This window comes from Oryzias latipes, chromosome 12 (genome assembly GCF_053564925.1).
Source record: "Oryzias latipes strain Hd-rR chromosome 12, Olatipes_Hd-rR_3.1".
NCBI lineage: Eukaryota > Metazoa > Chordata > Actinopteri > Beloniformes > Adrianichthyidae > Oryzias > Oryzias latipes.
The window spans coordinates 20,575,192-20,595,781 of record NC_136248.1 but is presented as its reverse complement, the minus strand read 5'-3'; the positions used below and the strand labels follow the sequence as shown (position 1 = coordinate 20,595,781).

The following is a 20,590-nucleotide window of genomic DNA, read 5'->3' as shown; positions in this document are numbered from 1 at the left end:
TGACATGGATCCACTTGATTAGTTATAAGGAGCGGGCCGGAATGAACCATTTTAAAGTCGTTTCCATGCTGTGTAAATAAAGGCGCACCTCCACCTCTTACACATCCAGCAGGTGTCCTAACACCCCACCACCACCACCACCACCGTCCATCAACCTAGAAAGGGATGGGGGGGGGGGGGGGGGTGCTCCACTCTCACCTCTGCAGCAGTTAAGCCGGTGCTGAGTGTCTCTCACACTGTGGCGTCTACCTTAATCTGTTTTTAATGACGGCGCGGAGGATCCCTAGAGACCGTGCGCTCCTCAATCCCCACTGGCGCACATGCGCACACGTGCGCGCCAAGGCCCGAGGGTCCCAGTTACAATGTGTCCCAAAAAATGTATACTGACCTCCAAATCTTTGGATAAAAGCATATATTTCGATTTTTTCCCCCCATTTTTTGCCCAAAAACGTATCCTTCAAACGGTTTCCCACCAGGTCTTTGAAATCCAACAATAGTGCAATAATTGTCAATCATCCCCATTAAATTGATAAGCTTTAAATAGGCAGAATAATAGCTTAAATTGTCCTACAATGGGAAGGCTAAGCAGGATGATTTGCCACTGCTGACATGCCCGCGGCTTTACCAGCTCCAAATAATGCCATAGGTTAATGCATAAATAAGCAAATCAAATCCATGCGTTACCCCAATTCAATTCATTTAATTCCTCTTTAATAAAGAAGCGGCCCACCCCCTCTCCCCCCCTCCAGAGCCATTTACCTCGGAGGGGTTTTTTGTGATGAATGCTATAAATGTAAATCAATCTAGATGAGAAAGAATCCTATTGAAAGCGGGGAGAAATTTCATCAGGGAAAAAGGAGACAAACGTGGGAGGGGCGCGCTCATAAAAAGCAGCTGTTTCTCGGTAATCTTTTTTCGTGCCCTGTCACTCACCTTGCCTTTTCACTATCTCTGCTGCGCACAAAACTCTCCACCATTGTATTTACTTGCCATATCTTCTTTCCCATTACTTTGCGCACAGTCCATAACTGTGAGGAGAAAGACAGAAAGCACAACTTGCCCATTTTTTTCGGACAATCCCCTTGTAGTTGCTGGAGTGAAAAGAGGAGTGCATGGATGTCAAATTGCCCTCAAAACACCATGAAAGATTGATTTGCAGCACTTTTCAGGGCCCTGACATTACTCGGGGGGGAGCTGAATGGGAAACCTGTGAGCCTGGGATGGAATAAAGATGTCCTCTCTGCTGGAAAAGAAGGAAAACTGCCCATTTAGCCCCAGTCCATCAAGCCCGAAAAATAGGCAAGAGAGGAAAAAACACAGAAGACTGCGGCTATAGAGAAGAAAGGGGCCCGTATATACTCATCTAAACGTCTCCACAATACCGAGGGGGCTCCGAACATCCATGAATATTAAACCGCTTACCTCAACAAGGGCTTGAAAAAAAGTCCAGCACGTCAAAGCAGCTTTGCATTTTTCTGGACCTGAATAATGCCGGACTTTAAAAAAAAAAACTGGTTTCCATTCTTATTATTCCCGCGCTAACTCTTGACAAAAAAAAATATTACCAGCGCATGAATACGAAATGCATGAGAAAAAAACAGGCGAGCAACTCCCAGACTCCATGACCCACTTCTGTGCGTAAATGCGCAACTTTTGGTTCGCCCTAAATACTCGGAATTTCTTCTCTTGTCCATCTTGGCTTTTTTTTTCTTACTAGTTCTTACATATTTTGTTGGATAATTCTAAGAAATGAATTTACCAAGTGTAAAATCTCCTTAAATGTTTTCAAATCTCATGGGAAACGTTTATTTTATTTTCTATGAACCTTTAAAAAAAAGTTTGTTATTTTGAGCTTAAACGTGTTAATTTTATTTGTCCCCTCAGATAATTACTTAAGTAAAGTTTTGCCCCCCTCCTTTAAGTGCAGCAGGCAGGTCTGCACCGTGAGGGGTGTGTCGTTAATAAGTAATTAGACAGGGGTCACAGTAGCCACTTATATAAAGAGATCCTCACAGCCGGGCAGCGCAGCTTCACGCGCACAGTTTTGGAGCAGGAGGGCGAACTGAGGAACAGCAGCTCTGCGCACGTGTGTCCACTTGTTCTCCGTCTTCAGTTCTCACGGCGTCTCCACTCTGCATGATGGGCTCCGTGCTGCCCGCCGACACCTTGACTCTTAAGTCTGGATTTAAGTGCCCCGGTCGCGCGCTCTCGGACGTGATCACCTCGGACATCCTGCACAGTTTCCTGTACGGCAGGTGGAGGAACGTGCTGGGCGAGCACCTGGCTGAGGAGCGGCACAGCGCCAGCGTCAGCACAAAAACCGCCTTCACGGCTGAAGTCCTGGCCCAGTCCTTCGCTGGAGGTAAACTGGCCTGCTGTTTCACGCGGGTTTATCCCCAAGGTGTTTAATGTAATAGATGACTCTACTTTATCTAATCGTATTGTGCGGATACATTTTAATTATCAAGTCAATCGTGCATAAAAAGCGCACTCTTTAGTGCATTTTTGCTCACAAAACTCAAAGGTTGAACTAAACTCCAATCCTAGAGATGCGCCTTTTTAAAATTCCAAACTAAATAAAAAATAATAGTAAATTTGACTTATAAAAAGGGATTCCCAATGTTTTAAGATACTATTGCACACATTTTGCCCACCTTTCTTCTGATCCATTTCACGCATCAAGCCTTCCAGAGCAGCGAGAGTTCAGCGGCTTGTTGCGTGTAACTGCAGCTGACTGAAAGCATTTAATTCATTTGGTTAACTTTGTGCTTGACCTGGGAAAGTTTTCACTTAAACCTCGCGCAAGAGAGAAAAGAAAAAGAGTGTCCGTTCTTTGAGATGTCCAGAGGTTTTTATCCCGCATTCATCAATCTCCGGACAGTCTCTTTTCCTCTCTTGTCAGCTATGGGGCTCCCGAGCTTTTCTCTTTCTCTCCCCTTAAAAGATTTGCTGTTCCTCGCATAATGCAGCGTGAAGGCTAAATCTAATGCTATTCATTGCATGTCAAGCATCTAATCGCCTTTCCATTTTTTTGTTGCAGAAATTCCCCAGCCTTTTAAACAAGCCCTCGTTTCATTCAGCGCAAATTTATTGCTACAAAGTTCTTAAAAGGATAATGAATTTGGAATTAGCCGTTCCTTTTCCAGTAAACTTTAATGAATATCACATCTGAAGCATGACAAATTGCTGGACCCTGCGCAATAGAGGACCATTTAACCCCCATTCGGCGGGGCTTTTTCTCCTGCAATCTTTAAAAGAAATCTTTGATTTTGATCTTAAAGGCTCACCTTTTTATTCTTCTTCCTTTCACCCCTTTCTGCTGCGAATAAAAATGCTTTCCGAGGGGGTTTTTGCACAACAAAAACCTTCAATTCAGCCAGATAATCGAATTAAACGGATGATAAGGTGTAGCTTAATATTTCGTGACTGAAATACGATCCAGTTCATTTGCTGCTTTCAGAACTTTTGAAGGAAAAAAAAGAATAGTCCAGAGTTCTGGAGTTGCTGCGCATCACAAGCTTGCACTTTTTACCTTCAATCTGAAGCACATCTATCCACTTCTTTAACAAAACACCAAATTTCTGCTCTGACAGAAGTGCAGAAGCTGTCCAGCCTGGTTCTGCCCAGCGAGGTGATCATCGCTCAGAGCTCCATCCCTGGAGAAGGTCTGGGCATCTTCTCTAAGACATGGATCAAAGCAGGGACTGAGATGGGGCCCTTCACGGGGAGACTCCTTTCCCCTGAACACGTGGATCTACTCAAGAACAACAACCTCATGTGGGAGGTGAGCAACCACAGTCTGACTCCAACATGTACGGTTTTCTGTAAAACTTGTTTCATTGAAATTGTGTATTTGTTCTTTGAGCTCAGGTGTTCAACGAAGACGGAACGGTGCGTTACTTCATCGATGCCAGCCAGGAGGACCAGCGCAGCTGGATGACTTACATCAAGTGCGCCCGGAATGAGCAGGAGCAGAATCTGGAGGTGGTGCAAATCGGCAGCAGCATCTTCTACAAGGCTGTGGAGGTGAGAATTCCTCAAGAAAAAACTTTCAGTTCCATTTCGTTCTGGCTTCAAAAGTGCAGACTTTGCGCTATTTCTGCTCAAATGACTGAACAAGCACTGTCATGGATGGAAGGAAAGGCGCTTCCAAACTGCAGTATTTCCGTGTTGCTTTTTTCCCCTTAAATGTGCAACTTCCAGTGCTGGCCTTCAAAAACGGAAACCCAAAGAACAGAAGGCCTCAAAGAACCTGTTGCGCAAAAACGCACAAAATAAATAAAACAATACTTTTCCCTTGTTCTTAGACTATTCCACCAGACCAGGAGCTTCTTGTCTGGTATGGAAACACACACAACACCTTCTTGGGAATTCCCGGAGTTCCAGGAACTGATGAAGAACATCACAAGAAAAACAGAAATGGTGAGAACAACCAACCCTTCATCTGTCATAATGACTAAAACGTATTTTTGACGCACTAAACTATCCATATTTTAACTCTTGAAATATTTGACAGTTTTTACTCCTCCCAAGTATGGGTGAAAGCATCTCTACCATGTCGGATCATTTAATGTTTGATTTATAAAAAAACATGTTTCCTGTTTCTCTTGTCTAATGCGCATGTGAACCAATAAAAAGTTGGAAGAAATCTTGTTTTATTTCACTTATATGTCTGTTAAAATCAGAAATCTGTGGTTAGGGTTTGTTTTTGCTTTCTAGAATCCAAGAAAATACAAACAACTTGACTAATCCTGCATGAAAAACGTTGCAGATTTATAACACTCTTTTTTTCCCCCAGACGACTCTCACGCCCTTGATGGATCTTCCTCCTCCTGCTCTCCCTCTTCTTCCTCCTCCTTCTCCTCCAACACCACCACCAGTGGGCGGATGCGCTGCGTCATTTGCCACCGCGGCTTCAACTCCCGCAGCAACCTGCGCTCTCACATGCGCATCCACACTTTGGACAAGCCGTTCGTCTGCCGCTTCTGCAACCGCCGCTTCAGCCAGTCGTCCACACTGCGCAATCACGTGCGCTTACACACCGGCGAGCGGCCTTACAAGTGCCACGTGTGTCAGAGCGCGTACTCGCAGCTTGCGGGCCTCAGGGCGCACCAGAAGAGCGCGCGGCACAAGCCGGCGTCGCCCGGCGTGGCAGACGCGGCGCCTCAAGCGTCTCCTCCTCCCCAGCAGATGACTGCCAGGGCGCACCAGATGCCTCTGGTGCGGCACATCCCCACTGTGGTGCTATGATGATTGTCACACGCGCGGAACGACGTTGCACTTTAGGCCCAGCCCAGGACTGTATCTGCAGCCGTAAAGCGTGCTCTTAAAATCCCTTCATGATGACTGTAAATTTCAGATTCCTGCTATTTTTGTTCGGTCGTGGCCAAATTACATCGTGGAAAAAGTTGATTTTTGTATTTTGGAAGCCTAAATATTTGGTCAAGATGTCTTTACTTTTAGTGACGTCATACTTCGGTTCAGGCTGACAGTTTTACATCCAGTAATCTTTCAGCTTCATCTCATCCCACCAGCTCAGGCCTGTCCTCCGTTTTGTACAGTTCCAGTTGTCACTAACATTGACTTGGAAGAAATATGGAATTCTAAAGCTGCATTTGTACATGTGAATGTAAATACCGTTGTTGATTGAAACAAATTAAAGATGCAATATTGTAAAAAAAAAATCTTTCTCCTGCACTTTTCATCCAATGTATTTCCCCTATAAAAAACATGACAGTATGATAACTCGGATAACTTCACTTGATCCTTGAAGTAGATTTCAAACATCCCAAATGAGAAAATATGTTGAATGTTTTTTAGTCTTGAATTTGTGTTATTAAAACGCATTGGGAAACTTTAATCTTTTAGCAAGATTTTTTTTTAAAATGCGTCCCTCATGAGAAAAAAAATCCCCCCAAAATTTGAATTATTTCCCGATGCAGATTATTTAAGATCATAAACAAACTTTTATGGCTTTAATTTTCAACAAAGCAAACAAGACATATTGCAGAGCAGTATGAAAATGTGTTTAGACAAGCATCTCCAACTGCTTTTTATGAAGCTACTCTTTGACAAGTAAAGCAATTTGTTGATTTTCTTTAATTTTCTAGGTTTTCTTTGCAATTAAAGAAAACTAATGTAACTGTTTTTAAATTGAAAATTCAAGTAGTGACACTGATTATTATATGATTGAGTTTTTTTAAAGGAATTTAGTGATCAAAGACAGATTTAAGGTGTTGAAAATGTTTTTGACTATCTAATAGACATATAAAAAAATATAAACGTGAAAACATTGTGAAAAATTATTAAAATTGTGAGGTTTGTCATTAAAAAACTGAAAATCAGTCTTTATCCCACTATGTGAGAAGGACTGTCAGGACTACAGTTTAAATTTTAAAAGTGTATCAAAGTAATTCAGAATCACTTTTTATAAAATTGCTTTACTTAAATTACTCAAATATTACAGATGGGGATTTCAATGTGAAAAGTTTTGTTAATTTTTTTCATCTTCACTGCGTAGAAAAAATGTAAAAAAAAGAAATTCTCCAAAAAAACAATACTAAAAGTTCTGAAAAAATGATTTTTTTCAAAGAAATTATTTGCAAAATAAAGGACATCAAAATAACATTTGCAATATTATTCCAAGTGCAGTTCCAGTAAAACACTGAAATTCAACTTTCTGATTTACACAGATATTTACTTCGACGCACGACAGCGGGAGGAGTTGTGGATATATTGTTATTCAGAATGATTACTGTTCATCATTTTTTATTATTTTGATTTATTTTGATGTTACTTTTCATCATTATTAAGAAAACTGATGAATAGCTCATTAACTTGGAATTGTCAGCGATAGGGCATAATTGTTTGATGCAGTTGCATCTTATCTCCACGAGATGGCGTCAGACAACAGATAAAAGCTAGACAAGCAGCTAGGTCCTCTGATGGAGGGACAAGTTACACATTTAGGTGAAAAAGACAATCACACAATCTGAGTTTTTGTTTCCTTTTTTTCTTTTTTCAAACAAATTTGTGCATTAAGGATGTAAGGCTTACAGTATCCAGATGAATGAGTCGCATAGTGCACTTATATGCTTTCAGACTCTATCCACCTTCCAAATAGGAAGTTTTCAGATAGGTCGTCATTATTTTAAGTGCAGTGCAACATATATCAGATGTACAGCCATTTTTGAAATCCTAAGTGGGAAGGCATTCTTTTGTCAATGGAGATTTGCTTTTATCCATCCTTCTGAGGGCTGTAACCAGAAGCTTTTCCATTTCCACAGACTGTCCACACCGATTCTCCTGCACAACAGGAGAAGTCATTAGGTCATAGGTTCTTTAAACTTAAATTAATTATTTTACATATGAAAATCACCTTTACACTGGTAACCAGTTGATGTTTTCTCTTTCCCAGAGGATCCACAGCAAGAGCATACCCACACAGCTGCATTGTGCAGAGCTGAAAAAGGCCAGGAAGGGTCTGGATGTTTAATCAGCCACACTGAGACGATGCAGGAACAGGTAATCTGATCCTGTTCTTAGATTTCACAATTTTTAAAACAGCATTTAATGCTTCAAAATAGATTTTCTTAAATCCGTTAAATGTATACTGTAAACTTAATGGCTTGCCTAAAGCTGATACAGTTTGTAAAAATTGAGCTCAACAAATACTATTTTTGCAACAGAACAAATATGTTTCAGAACTCACCGGAAAATATTAGTCACAGCATGGCTCCTCACATTAAAATGTCTTTTTCGTGGTCTGTATGGAGATGCAAGTCCTCAATCAGTTATATGTCTTCCTTTTTAGTGCACCAAACCCAGAACACAGTGACACTGCAGTGTATCAGTCACAGAATCTCCTGTTATCCACTTACAGATGTTGATGCGCTGAACCAAGAGCTGCCACACGCGTAAGGTGTACAGTTACAACTTAGTGCTCCAATAGGTTTATTAAACATGAATGACAACATTGGTCCGGAGAAAAAAAAAGGAAAACCAGGTGACAATTTATTGTGACTTCATTGATGTGTTACAAGTTAAAAAGATCTGCTTTTTGTCTTTCTTGAAGAAGTTAATCAGTGATTGTACTTTTTTGCGGTGCTGTAAATACACTCGCTGGTCGCTTTATTAGGAACACCTGTCTAACTGCTCATTAACATAAATTTCTAATCAGCCAATCACATGGCAGCAACTCAATGCCTTTAAGCATGTGGACATTGTCAAGATGATCTGCTGCACCAAGCATCAGCATGGGGAAGAAAGATTATTACGTGACTTTGAATGCTGGTCTTAGTCTTTAAGAAACTGCCAATCTACTGGGATTTCCATCCACAGCCATATCTACAGTTCACAGAGAATGGTTTGAACAAGAGACAATATCCAGTGAGTGACAGTTCTGTGGGTGGAAATGCCTTGTTGATGCCAGAGGTCAGAGGAGAATCGCCAGACTGGTTTCAGCTGATAGAAAGGCAACAGTAATTCAAATAAGCACTGGTTACAACTGAGGTCTTCAACCAAGAGCATATCTGACGGCACAACACATCCAACCTGTAGACAGAGTAGCTACAGCAGCAGAAGACCACACCAGGTGGCACTCCTGTCTGCTAAGAAGAAGAAACTGAGGCTCACCAAAATTGGACAATAGAAGATTAGAAAAATGATGCCTTGTCTGATTATTCTGGATTTCTGCTGCCACATTCAGATTGTGGGGTCAGAATTTGCCTTCAATAACATGAAGGCATGAATCCATCTTACCTTGTATCAACGGTTCAGGCTGTTGGTGGTGTATTCATGTGGGGTACATTTTTTTGCACACTTTGGGCCTCTTAGTACCAATTGAGCATGAATACAATGCCACAACCTTCCTGAGTATTGTTGCTGACCATATCCATCCCTTTATGACCACAGTGTAACGTCTTCTTATGGTGACTTCCAGCAGAATCATCTCAGACTGGTTTCTGGAACAAAATAATGAGTTCACTGGACTCAAATGGCCTCCCCTGTCACCAAATCTCAACCCAACAGATCACCTTTGGGATGTGGTAGAACGGGAGATTGGCAGCATGGATGTTCAACCAACAAATCTGCAGCAACTACGGGATGCTATCATGTCAATATGGATCAGACTCTCAGTTTTGAAGGCAAAAGGGGGTCCAACCTGGTACTAGCATGGTGTACCCAATGAAGTGGCTGTGAGTGTAGATTAACACAATAAAAGACCATGTAGAAGTCTGACAACATGATTTAAAAATGATTTAATTTTAATGATTTAAAAATTTAAAGTGCAGGTCTAGTTCCACTTAAAATGTGACAAGGGTGAACATTACAAAAATAATAAAATAAAATGCATCATTTGTTCCTCTTGGGTCGAGTAAAGCCTAACTTGTGCATTAATGTTCTTATTCAAATATATTTCACATGGGAAGAAAAAACTTCATAAAAACTTTATTTATAAAAAGCACGTCAAATAAATATGTGAATGCCGAGGGGAATCATGGGAAGAAATAAACATCAGTTTATAGAATCCTTAATACAGCAACTATAAAGAAAGTAAAACAAAAAAAAAACAAAATAAAATAAAAAGGAACTAACTTCAAGCAGCGAAAAGATTGAATCGATTGAGTTGGTCTTTCCGCATCGATGCCTCTGCTATCTGCTTGTTAAGCTCCGCTGTGTTGCTGGGCGATTGTTTTCATTTTGTGCGGTTAGCCTTCAACGCAGCCTAAATGTTTCTCTTCAAAAAACTTTGATCAGCAGGTGAGTCACATTTCACATCGCTTGTTTTTTAATTGAACGCAAACTAACTCGTCAACTCGTGAGATGACACTGCCTGTTTGGGAGCCAAACCGCGTCTTGTTGCGACAATTTAGCCTCGTTAGCTAAAAGTTGAGACAAATGTCAGCTAGCAGCTAGTTAGCTCTTAACAAGTTAGCCGGTTTAACTAGCTAGATAGATATATTTGTTTGTTTTAGCTGCAAAGAAATATCGTAAATCGATTAGAAACGCGCTAAAATTGATATATATCCGAGTAGTTCATGTTGACACATACGATAACCGATTTTGCTGTTGGTGTAAACAGGATAAGGATTCACCATTGAACTACATAGAAAAACAACTCTTCAGCAAAATATGTTGAGCCACACAAGCTATGAAGGAAAACGTTTAAGACATTAGTTATTGTTATTGTAGTTACATAAATAAATGGGGTAGGGGGAGGGAGAACACACTTTAAGAGTTCATATATTCATCTTTTTTATTTTTTATTAAGAGTTCCGTTTTGTTTTTGTTTTGGCTTAGGACGCGACTTTCTGAAGAACTAGAAGAAGTAGAAAAATTGACTCCCAAAATTTAAAGTTTGTCCAAAACCGGATTAAAAGAGAAAACTCTTATATGACAGTTAGTTACGTTTTGTTTAGCTGTTGCTTTTCAAACACGAACAACGAGTTTTATTTTTGGAACATTTATTGCCAAAACTGGCTACATTAGGAACGCTTAGATGATAGATCTACTGGCCCGAAAAGCAGCAAGATTTTATTTGTTCTTTAGCATCTAATAGTTGGGAAGTGCTCTGAATAGTTTCATTATGGCATGAGAATTAAACATTTTAAGTAATTATATATAGAGGACTGTAACCTTTAACAGTAAAAGAGCCATTTGGTCCAGTTTTTTACTCACCAAAACCCAACAAGAGCTGCAAAGTCTCACTTTGTTTAGAAAATACCCTTTATTTATGTTTTTGTAACCTTTAAGCCATTTACTAATAAAATGTAGTTTTTATGTATTTACAATAATTTAATTAAGACAGTGTGATATTTTTCCTATATATGAATATTTTACCGGTAATTTATTTTACTCTAGACAAATGCACATACGAGTTCCTTTCAAAATAAAACACACCTTGTTTAAATAAGATCCTTTTGCTGCAGCAAATTTACTTAAATTAAAAATGCAAGAAAGTAAAGTCAAACATGGATTTTATTTTTTATAATTATCTGTTTGGTGTTTCTTCATCCTTTTTCTCTTGAATATAAACATGACAACATTAGGGAGCCTCAGGTTGACGCCTGGTACTACAAAGTAGCATTTTTTTGTGATTTTTAAATATCAATTATTTTTGATAGTTTTGGATAGGGTACTTAAAAATACGTTTGCTGAAATGTTTATAGATATACCCAAATGTGCCATGATTAATAGCAAAGGGAAAGGTTTATAAGGAGAGATTGATACAAAGAAAATTATTAGGATTATTTAGTAAGTTGATGCAAACTTTAAAGTACTGCTTTTATTGAAAGTTAAAGGCCCATTAGTTGTCATACACGTACCTTGGTGTGTGACATTTGTTCTCTGCATTTTACCCATCCCTTTGGGCAGCAGTGAGCTGCAGACACAGCTGTGCTCTGGATTTAACCCAAATCCAGCCCTTCATGCTGATGTACCGCAGCTCCTTCATTCCAACCGCTGTTGGACTGGACAACTAAACAGTCTTACAACAGATGCAATAATGGTTTATTCCTGACAAAAACATTCAATGCTCTACTGCTTTTTTCTTTAGTTCCGGGGCTTTTCATTTTCTCCGTCAGTTCATTACAGTGTTTATAATGAGAGTTTTTGAAGAATTGTATTTTATTTAATGTTGTTTTTACCTTACCTGTGATTGTTTTACCCATTTTATTTTTCCTTGCACCTTAATGCTTGATCCCCAGAGCTGCTGTAACAATTGAATTTCCCCACAGCAGGATCAATAAAGTTCATCTTATCTTACGAGTGTAAAGCATACCCTATTTTTAGTCTTTGGTACAACTCCACAGTAGATTTCAACTTACAACCTTCCTGTCTCAGGGCAGAAACTGTACCACAAGGCCACTGAATTGGTTGGTTAGTTTCAAATCTTTAAATTAACAGAGAATAAAGGCTTCATTCGGTTGCAATAAAACCATTTTGTTTAATTAAAAGTCAGCTTGTGGTCTTTATTAGCAGAAGCATGGCTTTGGTTCAGCTCAGTAAATTTCACAACACTACATGTTATTTCTGAATGTGGAGAAAGAGATCTGCTGCAGAGCTTTGGAGAAAAGCCAAGCTGAGTGGAAAGAAATGAATAGGAACAAGTTACGTACTTAAAGTGTGTGTGTTCTTGTGACTCAGAAGCAAACAGCCATAAAGCTAACATAAAGTACTCGTGTGTTTCAGGATGTTAGGATGGAGGGCTGTCTACTTCTGCCCGACAGCTTGGTTTTGGAGATCTTCTTGCGTCTGTCTCACACTGCCGTGCTGAGAGCTGGTCTGACCTGCAGACAGTGGCAGGCCGTCTCCAGAGATGAGTTCCTGTGGAGGGAGCTGTTCTACAACTACTACCGGATACCCCGCTCTGTACCTCGACACCCCTGTAAATACTTTGTGTTTTTCTAGGAAGCATTTCAACTAAAATGTTCTAACTTTTTTTTCCTCAAAGATACACGTTTAAAGTAACTTTGATTCTGTGTGCAGCGGCTTTTTCCTGGTACAGGGAGTTCAAGCGCCTCTATGACTGTATCCCCTGTGTGGAAGTTCAGACGCTTAGAGAGCACAGCGACCAGGTTCTACACTTAGCTTTTTCTCATAGAGGTCACCGCTTCTCCTCCTGTTCCAAAGACTGCACAGTTAAGGTAGGATGATGTCACTTTTATGTTGGCTTCCTTTTATTTTCTGTCTCCCAAAGTGAGCTGTGACTGTTTGATCCTAAAAAAAGTAACAAAACTATTAAACTTCACGACAGAAGATGCGTTTTGTAACTTGATTAGAAAAGAGACACTGTTAGTTTCCATAAAAAACTCCTTTACAAGATAAATCAAAGCGATCCACTTTTTTGTTTTAAACCCGTCGTATTCTTGCAGCTGTGGGACACGGAGAGGCCAGATGGAGTTATTTCACTGGTACACAGCTCAAGCATGCGCCAGTTCAACTGGGGCTACACCCAGTTCTCCCAGTTCAACGCTGACGACAGCCTGCTGTTGGTTTCTGGAGTCTATCTGGGCCCTCACCACTCTTCGTCAGGGGAAATCGCCGTCATAAGCATGGGTATGAATTTAAAAAAGTGTTTTCTACATTTATCTGGAGGATTGATTTCAGATTTCACCTTGGTTACAAATAATCTTTTTCCCCCACCATAATGTATTTGTGATTATTTTTAAAGACTCCCTCTAAAAATCGTATTTTTGACCTTTTTCTGATGATGGTGGACATATGTTGGGAAAATAAGCTTCAAGTTGCATTTCTGAGTATTTCTTTATGCAAATTGTTGTGATTCAGGTGCAGACAAAAAAAAATCCCTGCTTGATGCCGCTTTGTTGAGGTGTAGAAAATGCACTGACAGGGTGGGCCACAAGCTGTCTGGTCTGCCCTGGAACAAGGAGGGGAAGGGGGGCGGGGTTGCTCCACGGCAACTGTCCTGCCCACAACTCAAATTTCTACTGAACTACTGCCGCTCTGCAGAAACTATGTCCTAGAAAATTATACAGGTTTTTTGATTTAGGCGAAAAACAGCATAATCATAATAAAAAAAAAGACACTGGGAACACTGGGAAAAAACCCCAAAGATGATCAGAGGAATCTTTAAGCAAATATAACAAAAAATGTAAACTCAGAATGAGTAACATGTATGAAATCAATCTAAACTTGTTACATCTAACTGAAATACAATATTATGTCGCTTCCAGCATTTTCAGGATGACAGTCAAGCACAAAAAAACAATAGAACTATTTTAGGCCGATTAATTTTTTTATTTTTTCATGGAAAGCAAATTGTAGAGGTATGAGATTTGTTGCTCATCCGTCTCATTTCAATGCACCCATACAGAAAACTACACACTGTTGTCGCGGGTTAGAAACAAGCCGTATGATGTCTTTGGCTGCTGGTTAAACGAAACTCACCTGATCTCTGGAAACTTGCACTGGATCGGCAACATGACATCCTGCTCGGTTCTCTGGCTCAACAAAGCCTTCCAGGTGAGACAGAGCCAGAATTTTCTTTTAATATTCGTTCTTTGCTAAAGTCCAAACTACAAAATAACATATTTTTCTTCTTTTAGGACATCGAATCAGAAAACGTCAATGTGGTCAAGCGCCTCTTCAAGATCCAAAACATCAATGCCAGCACCATTCGTACGGTGATGGTGGCTCACTGCCATCGCCATGACAACCCAGACCTGCTGCTGGACTATGAGGCTCAGTCTCAGGCCAGGAGGCAGAAAGGAGAGCAGCATTCTCAGCACCAACCGCTCCTCTTCGACCTGGGAGCCTCTGGAAGTGAAGAGGAGCTGGAGGAAGGGGAGGAGGAAGAAGAAGACTATCATCGGGACTCCAGAGGTCACAGCTTCTCTGCCCGTCGTCCCCAATCCTCTGTCTCAAGCCTGGAGCAGGTTATTCATGTAAGATAAACGTTTAATGAAGGCGATTTTTGCCATATATTTTGGCTTGGAAGCCCATTCTTACTTATTTTTCTTTCAGAGTTGTAAAAATGTAAGAAGCAGTGATCGAGAAATCGAGTCCAAGGTCGCTCAGATGATGGGCCGAGTCCACACAAAGGCCCCTGAGTCCAGCCTCATCCAGTCCGCTGAGTCTGCGGAAGATGAAGACAAAACGTATTTACTGTTTACCACCGGCAGCCTTACATACTCTCCTCACCAGATCGGTAAGATTTCAAATACTCCAGAGTAAATAGATACATCTCAGTTTAACTCTCATGCGAGTTTTTTTCTCATCTTCTAGGCATTAAGAGAATCAAACCAGACCAGATGACAACTTCTGGTCCTGTTCTTGGGGAAGAGCGGAGCTCAGAGTTTTTTGATTCCCTGGACCATGTTATTGATATCCACGGCCACATCATTGGGATGGGATTGTCACCGGACCACAGGTAAAGATAATAAAACCTCTCAAGTGCATCCTCAGAACACAGAGCCACGCCATGAAGTAGGAAAACAGCAAATTCTGAGGCGTTCTCCTCTGCTGTCACTACTCAGGTACCTCTATGTGAACAGCCGGGCGTGGCCAGCGGGATGCGTCATCTCTGACCCCATGTCTCCGCCTCCCATCGCTGAAGAGATAGACCTTCACGTCATTGACCTGAAGAGCTTAAGGGAGGAAAGGAGGAGCCTGCGGGCTCACCGGGCCTTCACACCCAACGATGAGTGCTTCTTCATCTTCCTCGATGTCAGCAGAGACTTTGTTGCCAGGTCAGTTGCCATAAATCAGCTTTTCAGACAAACATGCTGGTCCTTTTAAAAAAAATGAATAGCTGGTTAAATGATTTATAACAATGCAAGAAGGAGTTTCCAATCACAACACCCCACGTTTTAATTTCCTGCAGAAAGAAACACCTCTGCCCTGTGGGTGGTCATGTTTCCAACTGTTGGGGACTTTTTCTGTTGAATATACCAAAAATAATTAAAAGAAAGCAAAATTTAGTCAACAATTTCCCAAAATAAAAAGACAAGAAAAGTATATCTTACTCATTTCATTCAACGCTTTTTTAACTTTTGTTTTACTTTAGAATTTGCGCCATTAATTCATCTTTAAAACAGTTTTTTGGGGTTAATGCCTAATATCAATCTTTTAGTACAACCACACATATATTTTTGATTATTTTACTCAATAATTCAACAAGAAACCCGAGATTTTGCAAAATTTGTCTTTTATTTTTCAGCAAAAATTGAGCTCAAACTATTTTAATGTTTTATAAAAAAGAGCAGAGACAAAGTTAAAATGAATAAATCCACACACAAAATAAATAAAAGGTCAAAAATGAGTGAAAATTGTCTTAAAAAAAAAACAAAGTTGGGGGGAAGGTTCATCAAATTTGCAAGGAATTATTCCAAAGGTATCAAAATTTGGTGTTATACTTGTTGTGTTTGTTTTAAACCAAAACATTCAAGGCTAAAATCATGCTTTGACTTAACTGTTAAATTGTTAAAGCGCTTTGAGCGTCTGGAAAAGCACAGATAAATCTAATCCATTATTATTATTAATTGACCTCCTGACGTTGTATCCCTGCGATCTCCATCTGTAGTGGAGCAGAGGACAAGCACGGCTACATCTGGGACCGACACTATAACATCTGTCTGGCCCGGCTGGCGCACGACGACGTTGTGAATTCGGTGGCGTTCAGCCCAGCGGATCAGGAGCTGCTGCTGTCCGCCAGCGACGACTCCACCATCAAGGTGTGGCGCTCGCCGCGGATGGTCCGTCTCGCTCAAGCGTCTCCTCGGAAGCTGAGGCACCGCAGCCTCCTGCCGTCGTGGCTCACCCGCACCAGAAACTCCACAGCCGCCGGCAGCGTGAACGGAAAACCCTGAGCCCGGGTGAAAATCTCTCTGGGAGGTATGGAGCAGGGTGAAGAAGCCTGGTCACCCCGCCGGCCAAACATACACTCCATGTTTGTGTACAGTGTGGTTACAACTTTGTGGTTTTGCTCGAGTCTCTGTAGTGACCTAACGCCATCAGGAGACGCGTGACTCAAGTCTATACACAAGGGGGCGCCGTTGCACCACACAATGGAGAAACCGCTACAGAAACTGCTGAAATGAAGCATAGCAGATGGAAACAGTCATGTGTTGCTGCCTAAATGCACATCACCAATGTCCCGAAGTGTCTCCTAAGGTCATCAGACTGATCTACAGAGGAAGCCACTGCTGCAGTACAAGTCATGCCAACTGCAGCCGTTTCTTTCTCCATCGTCCTCATTATTGGGCCGGTAACTGATTTATGTTTATTTTTGCCAATTCATAGAAAGATTTAATATGTTTCCCGATTAAAACTTTGCAAATCCTGATTCAAAAGAGTTAAAAAAAAAAAAAAAAAAAAGGAGAAAGCCAGCTTGAGCTGTATTCCCTGTGGTCTTCCTTGGTTTTACGGTTGTCAGGTTTTTATGCTTTTGTGGACCCGGAACTATTGTTCTTTGTAGATTTATCGAGTAATTTATTCCAAAAGATTTGTCCAGGAGTATTTGGCGTAAAGCATGACTGTATAAAAAGAGGTCTTTGTAGCTGGTTGTTACTCCCGTCGGTGTAATATGAAAGTGTATTTGTAAGCCTCCTTATGAGAAGAATTAGAATTTCTTCTAAGAAAGGAACCCCAGAAACTGATGCCTGCTTGACGGTCTAAATTAAAAAAGGGAGATGCCAGCGACTTTTCAACTGTCACTATTTATGTGCACAACAGGCGCTGGAACATTTAAAAACATAATATAAATGTGGCACAAGATTAAAGCATTAACTCTACACTTTGTTTTTTTCCTTTAACGCAGTTTGAGCTCTGATAAAACTCACCGTTTGAAACTTTTTTATGTTGTAACTCTCAAATTAACACAAAATGCAAAAAAACCCAGACTTTATCATGATAATAAATGAATAAAATGAGAATAACTATGATGTTTTAGGCTGCAAAGATGTAACACAGTTTTGTAAGGAAGGTAGAAGTGCATCCAGCAGCATATTCACCCACACAGTTCATGGAAGGAATGTCTTCAAACTTCACGTTTCAGGTCAAAGAAGCGTTTTTTAATGTCACGTTTGACTCTTTTGCTATAGAAACCCTTGAGCCCTTTAAAACGTGCAGCGTTATCAGTGACAATTGCAGCTGTGTGATGTGCTTCTTTGCCCAAAACATTCTCAAAAAAACCCATCTCTTAATGCGCGGGGGAGTAGAATATTTTAATGTTCTCTGCATTGGAGCATCTTTCTTTACATTCATGCTTCAAAATCTTCTCTCTCCCCCTTTTATGAAAGTAATCCTCTTTTATGAATATACATATTTAAAAATCCCTGAAGTAAAGATAAAGAAACCCTGCCACATTGATGTTTCTCTTTACTGTTGATCAGCTTTTAGGTTTGTAGGACATGTTTTTAGATGAGTCTGCATTATTTGGATGTCTCCGATGCCACATTAAGACAAAAAGAAAATCATTTGTGTACCTCAGGTCTGAAAATGTCTGTTTCTAACTGCCGAATTTTCCAGTTTCTGCAAGTCGATGTCCTCACTGAATAAAAGCTCTTTGAATTAAATGTGTTCATTATTGTTTAAACAACTCAAATTTTATTTGGAGCTGAATTTAAAAAGAAAAAAAAAAAATCAAACAAATCCCATTCCCAATTAATTTCTGTAATATTTCTCAGGTAAAATAAATAGCTTTTGCATTCAATTGAAATTTAAGAATTTATTTTAATAAGAAGAAATCTTTATTTAAAGTCACTAGTTGTTTAAAAATATTTTTTTCATATTCCCTAAAGGAAGTAAATGTGACAAAGTAATATTTCATCAAACTGCATTGAGCCAGAAATTAGTTGTAACTGATGAATTCACTTTTTGAAGTGACATCCAGGTCTCCTCTGCTTGTAGTTTTTAGTTATCACTATGATGGAATTCTGGATAGATTTACAATAACCCTCATCTTTAAATCTGTTGTATTTGACTGTTTTAAAGAGAAACAAAAAGATTTTTTGAGTCCAGACTAAATAAGACGGTAGGAGATGCTCATAGTGGACATTTGTCTCCTCACTTGATTGAGGTTTTAAATTTGAAAGATAATAATCCAAAAACTGGTTTGTACATGAAGTGCTTCATCCTTTCATTTTTGACTTGGCAGTTTCTGTTAATTTTAGATGTTCTTGAAATGATGCAGGACGTGTTTTCACTTTTCTTTATGGAAAATTCTTAAGATAATTTCCAAAATTCGGGTTTCAAAGAAGTTTTGCAGTTTTTTTTTTTAATTTCTTATTGCTTTCCTTAGGTAATTAATGCAATCAATGTTTGAAAAAACATGTTTTCATAGTGTGCTCTACCAAAAACATAAATCCTCTTAATGTATCCATATGCTGCTATGGTAATAACTTTTGTAATGTAGACTGTTCACTAATACGTTCATTTTCATTTCTAGCAAAAGTTTCAGGCATTACCTCAATTCTGCCCCATCTAAGGTTGGGTTTCCCTTGAGTCACTTCTGTTCAACCGAATGACTGCAAGCGTCCGTGTCATTGCTGCATTGTTCACATGATGAGTAAGGGGTCTTAACGTTTCTCAAATCGGATCTTTTACCGAGTCATTTTGTTTCATTTCATGAACAGTTCATGGTGTATGGCTCTGTGAACGCTGCTAATGTGCTGGAAAGTACAACCGCAAGAAAAAGTAGCCAGAACATGACGTAGTGAGTAACCTTTGACTGAAAGTTAAAGGTTAAGTCAGATTACAAACTGTTTTCAGGAACCAAAAAACCTTGGAAAGTCAGTTCTGAGCAGTGTTTTGCTGTAGCATTAAAGAAACACACGTGCTTCATTCACATGCAGCTGGGTTGTTTTTAATTATAGTGATCAGCAGCCGTCCACATATCCTTAGCTCAGACAAAACAAGTGCTTAACTTAGATCTGATCTTTGGGTTGAATGGAGGGAGGTTCCCCCAAAGCACAAAGAATACATTTCGTTGCAAAAGCTTCAGAGAACTGAAACTCAGCCAACTATGGGGACAACACCCTGCTGTCAGTAAATGCAGTTCCTAGAGAAGTATGTGAACCTTTGGTTTCAATAACTGGTTTAACCTCCTTTGTCGTTGCTTTTTATACAGCTGTTTCTGTTTTTTGTATGGATGTGAAGAGAATTCGTGACTGACCACACCCCTCCAGGAAGAGTCTTTACTTTCTATTTATCATTTTCTTATACGATTTGTGTGATTACCTTGTTGTATCTCCCTTCTGTTGCTTTTCACTTGATGGACAGATGGTCTTAAGTTTGATTGCAACAATCCCATATAAAGGCAGTTTTTAGTTGGTGATAGCAATCTGTACAACCCCAAACCATGATGCATCCTCCACAGTGTTTCACATGAGCTTTTGATGTCGGTGCGGTCTGGCTTTTTTCTTTACCCGTGTTCTATCCAAACCCATTTTAGTTTTGTCTACAAACGTTTCAGCCCGTAGGTGTTTGGAATATCCAACAAGCTTCTTTTTTTTTGTAAACAATATTCAAATCCTTTAGTGCAGTGTTTTTCAAACTTTTTGGAGCCACGGCACACTTTAACCTTGACAAAAATCCTGCGGCACACCAGCATCCAAAAATTAAAATAAAAAAAGGAGACACTCATAGTCTGTATTGATCTACAGCCCCTCCACAATCTCACATGCATTTCTGTGATAATTGTGGCATAAAAAGGTGGGAGTTGCAGCTGTTTTTTCTAAAAGATGTAATAAAAGTTAAGATTTGAAAACTGTTTAATGCGTGTTCGTTGTGGTTTCAAGACGTTTAACAAGGACGACTCATTGTGCGCTGAGCCGCTGTCACTTTAACCCAATGCATCAGGGGAGATGTAGTGCAATCAGCCACCGAACGCAGACAGACTAGCGTCTCTGAGCTTCACTGTTTTGTTCACTTTTTCTACGGTGTGATACCGGATTCTTTGGAAAGCTACACTGCTAAATATGAGCTTTATCTGGTAGTTTTGTTGGAACTGAGGGACTTTATGAGTTAAATCAGAACAAGGAAGTGAAGACTTAAACCACTTCTGATTGGTCAGAATGATGACGTTTGATAAAGCCTCTAAGAATGATTGGTGGAGACAGTTAAAGGG

General features: G+C 40.0%; 2 protein-coding genes and 1 long non-coding RNA gene across 3 annotated transcripts; 2 read left to right on the top strand and 1 right to left on the bottom strand.

Moving 5' to 3' along the window:
- The first annotated feature begins 1,991 nt into the window (after nt 1-1,991).
- prdm12a (PR domain containing 12a) lies at nt 1,992-5,684 on the top strand. The gene is made up of 5 exons (XM_004074755.5): nt 1,992-2,362; nt 3,594-3,784; nt 3,871-4,026; nt 4,308-4,422; nt 4,799-5,684. The coding sequence occupies exons 1-5, from the start codon at nt 2,137-2,139 to the stop codon at nt 5,248-5,250; spliced, it is 1,140 nt and encodes a 379-aa protein (XP_004074803.1). The 5' UTR covers nt 1,992-2,136; the 3' UTR covers nt 5,251-5,684.
- Nucleotides 5,685-7,165: 1,481 nt separating this feature from the next.
- Nucleotides 7,166-8,017, bottom strand: LOC105355228 (uncharacterized). Its single transcript, XR_909692.4, has 4 exons — nt 7,881-8,017; nt 7,712-7,765; nt 7,379-7,462; nt 7,166-7,305 (listed from the first exon to the last, which is right to left on the bottom strand). It is a non-coding gene; the product is annotated as an uncharacterized LOC105355228 (long non-coding RNA).
- Nucleotides 8,018-9,479: 1,462 nt separating this feature from the next.
- Nucleotides 9,480-18,038, top strand: fbxw5 (F-box and WD repeat domain containing 5). The gene is made up of 10 exons (XM_004074756.4): nt 9,480-9,762; nt 12,193-12,388; nt 12,490-12,647; nt 12,876-13,059; nt 13,838-13,986; nt 14,070-14,408; nt 14,488-14,671; nt 14,749-14,893; nt 15,000-15,212; nt 16,046-18,038. The coding sequence occupies exons 2-10, from the start codon at nt 12,202-12,204 to the stop codon at nt 16,329-16,331; spliced, it is 1,845 nt and encodes a 614-aa protein (XP_004074804.1). The 5' UTR covers nt 9,480-9,762; nt 12,193-12,201; the 3' UTR covers nt 16,332-18,038.
- Nucleotides 18,039-20,590: the final 2,552 nt, after the last annotated feature.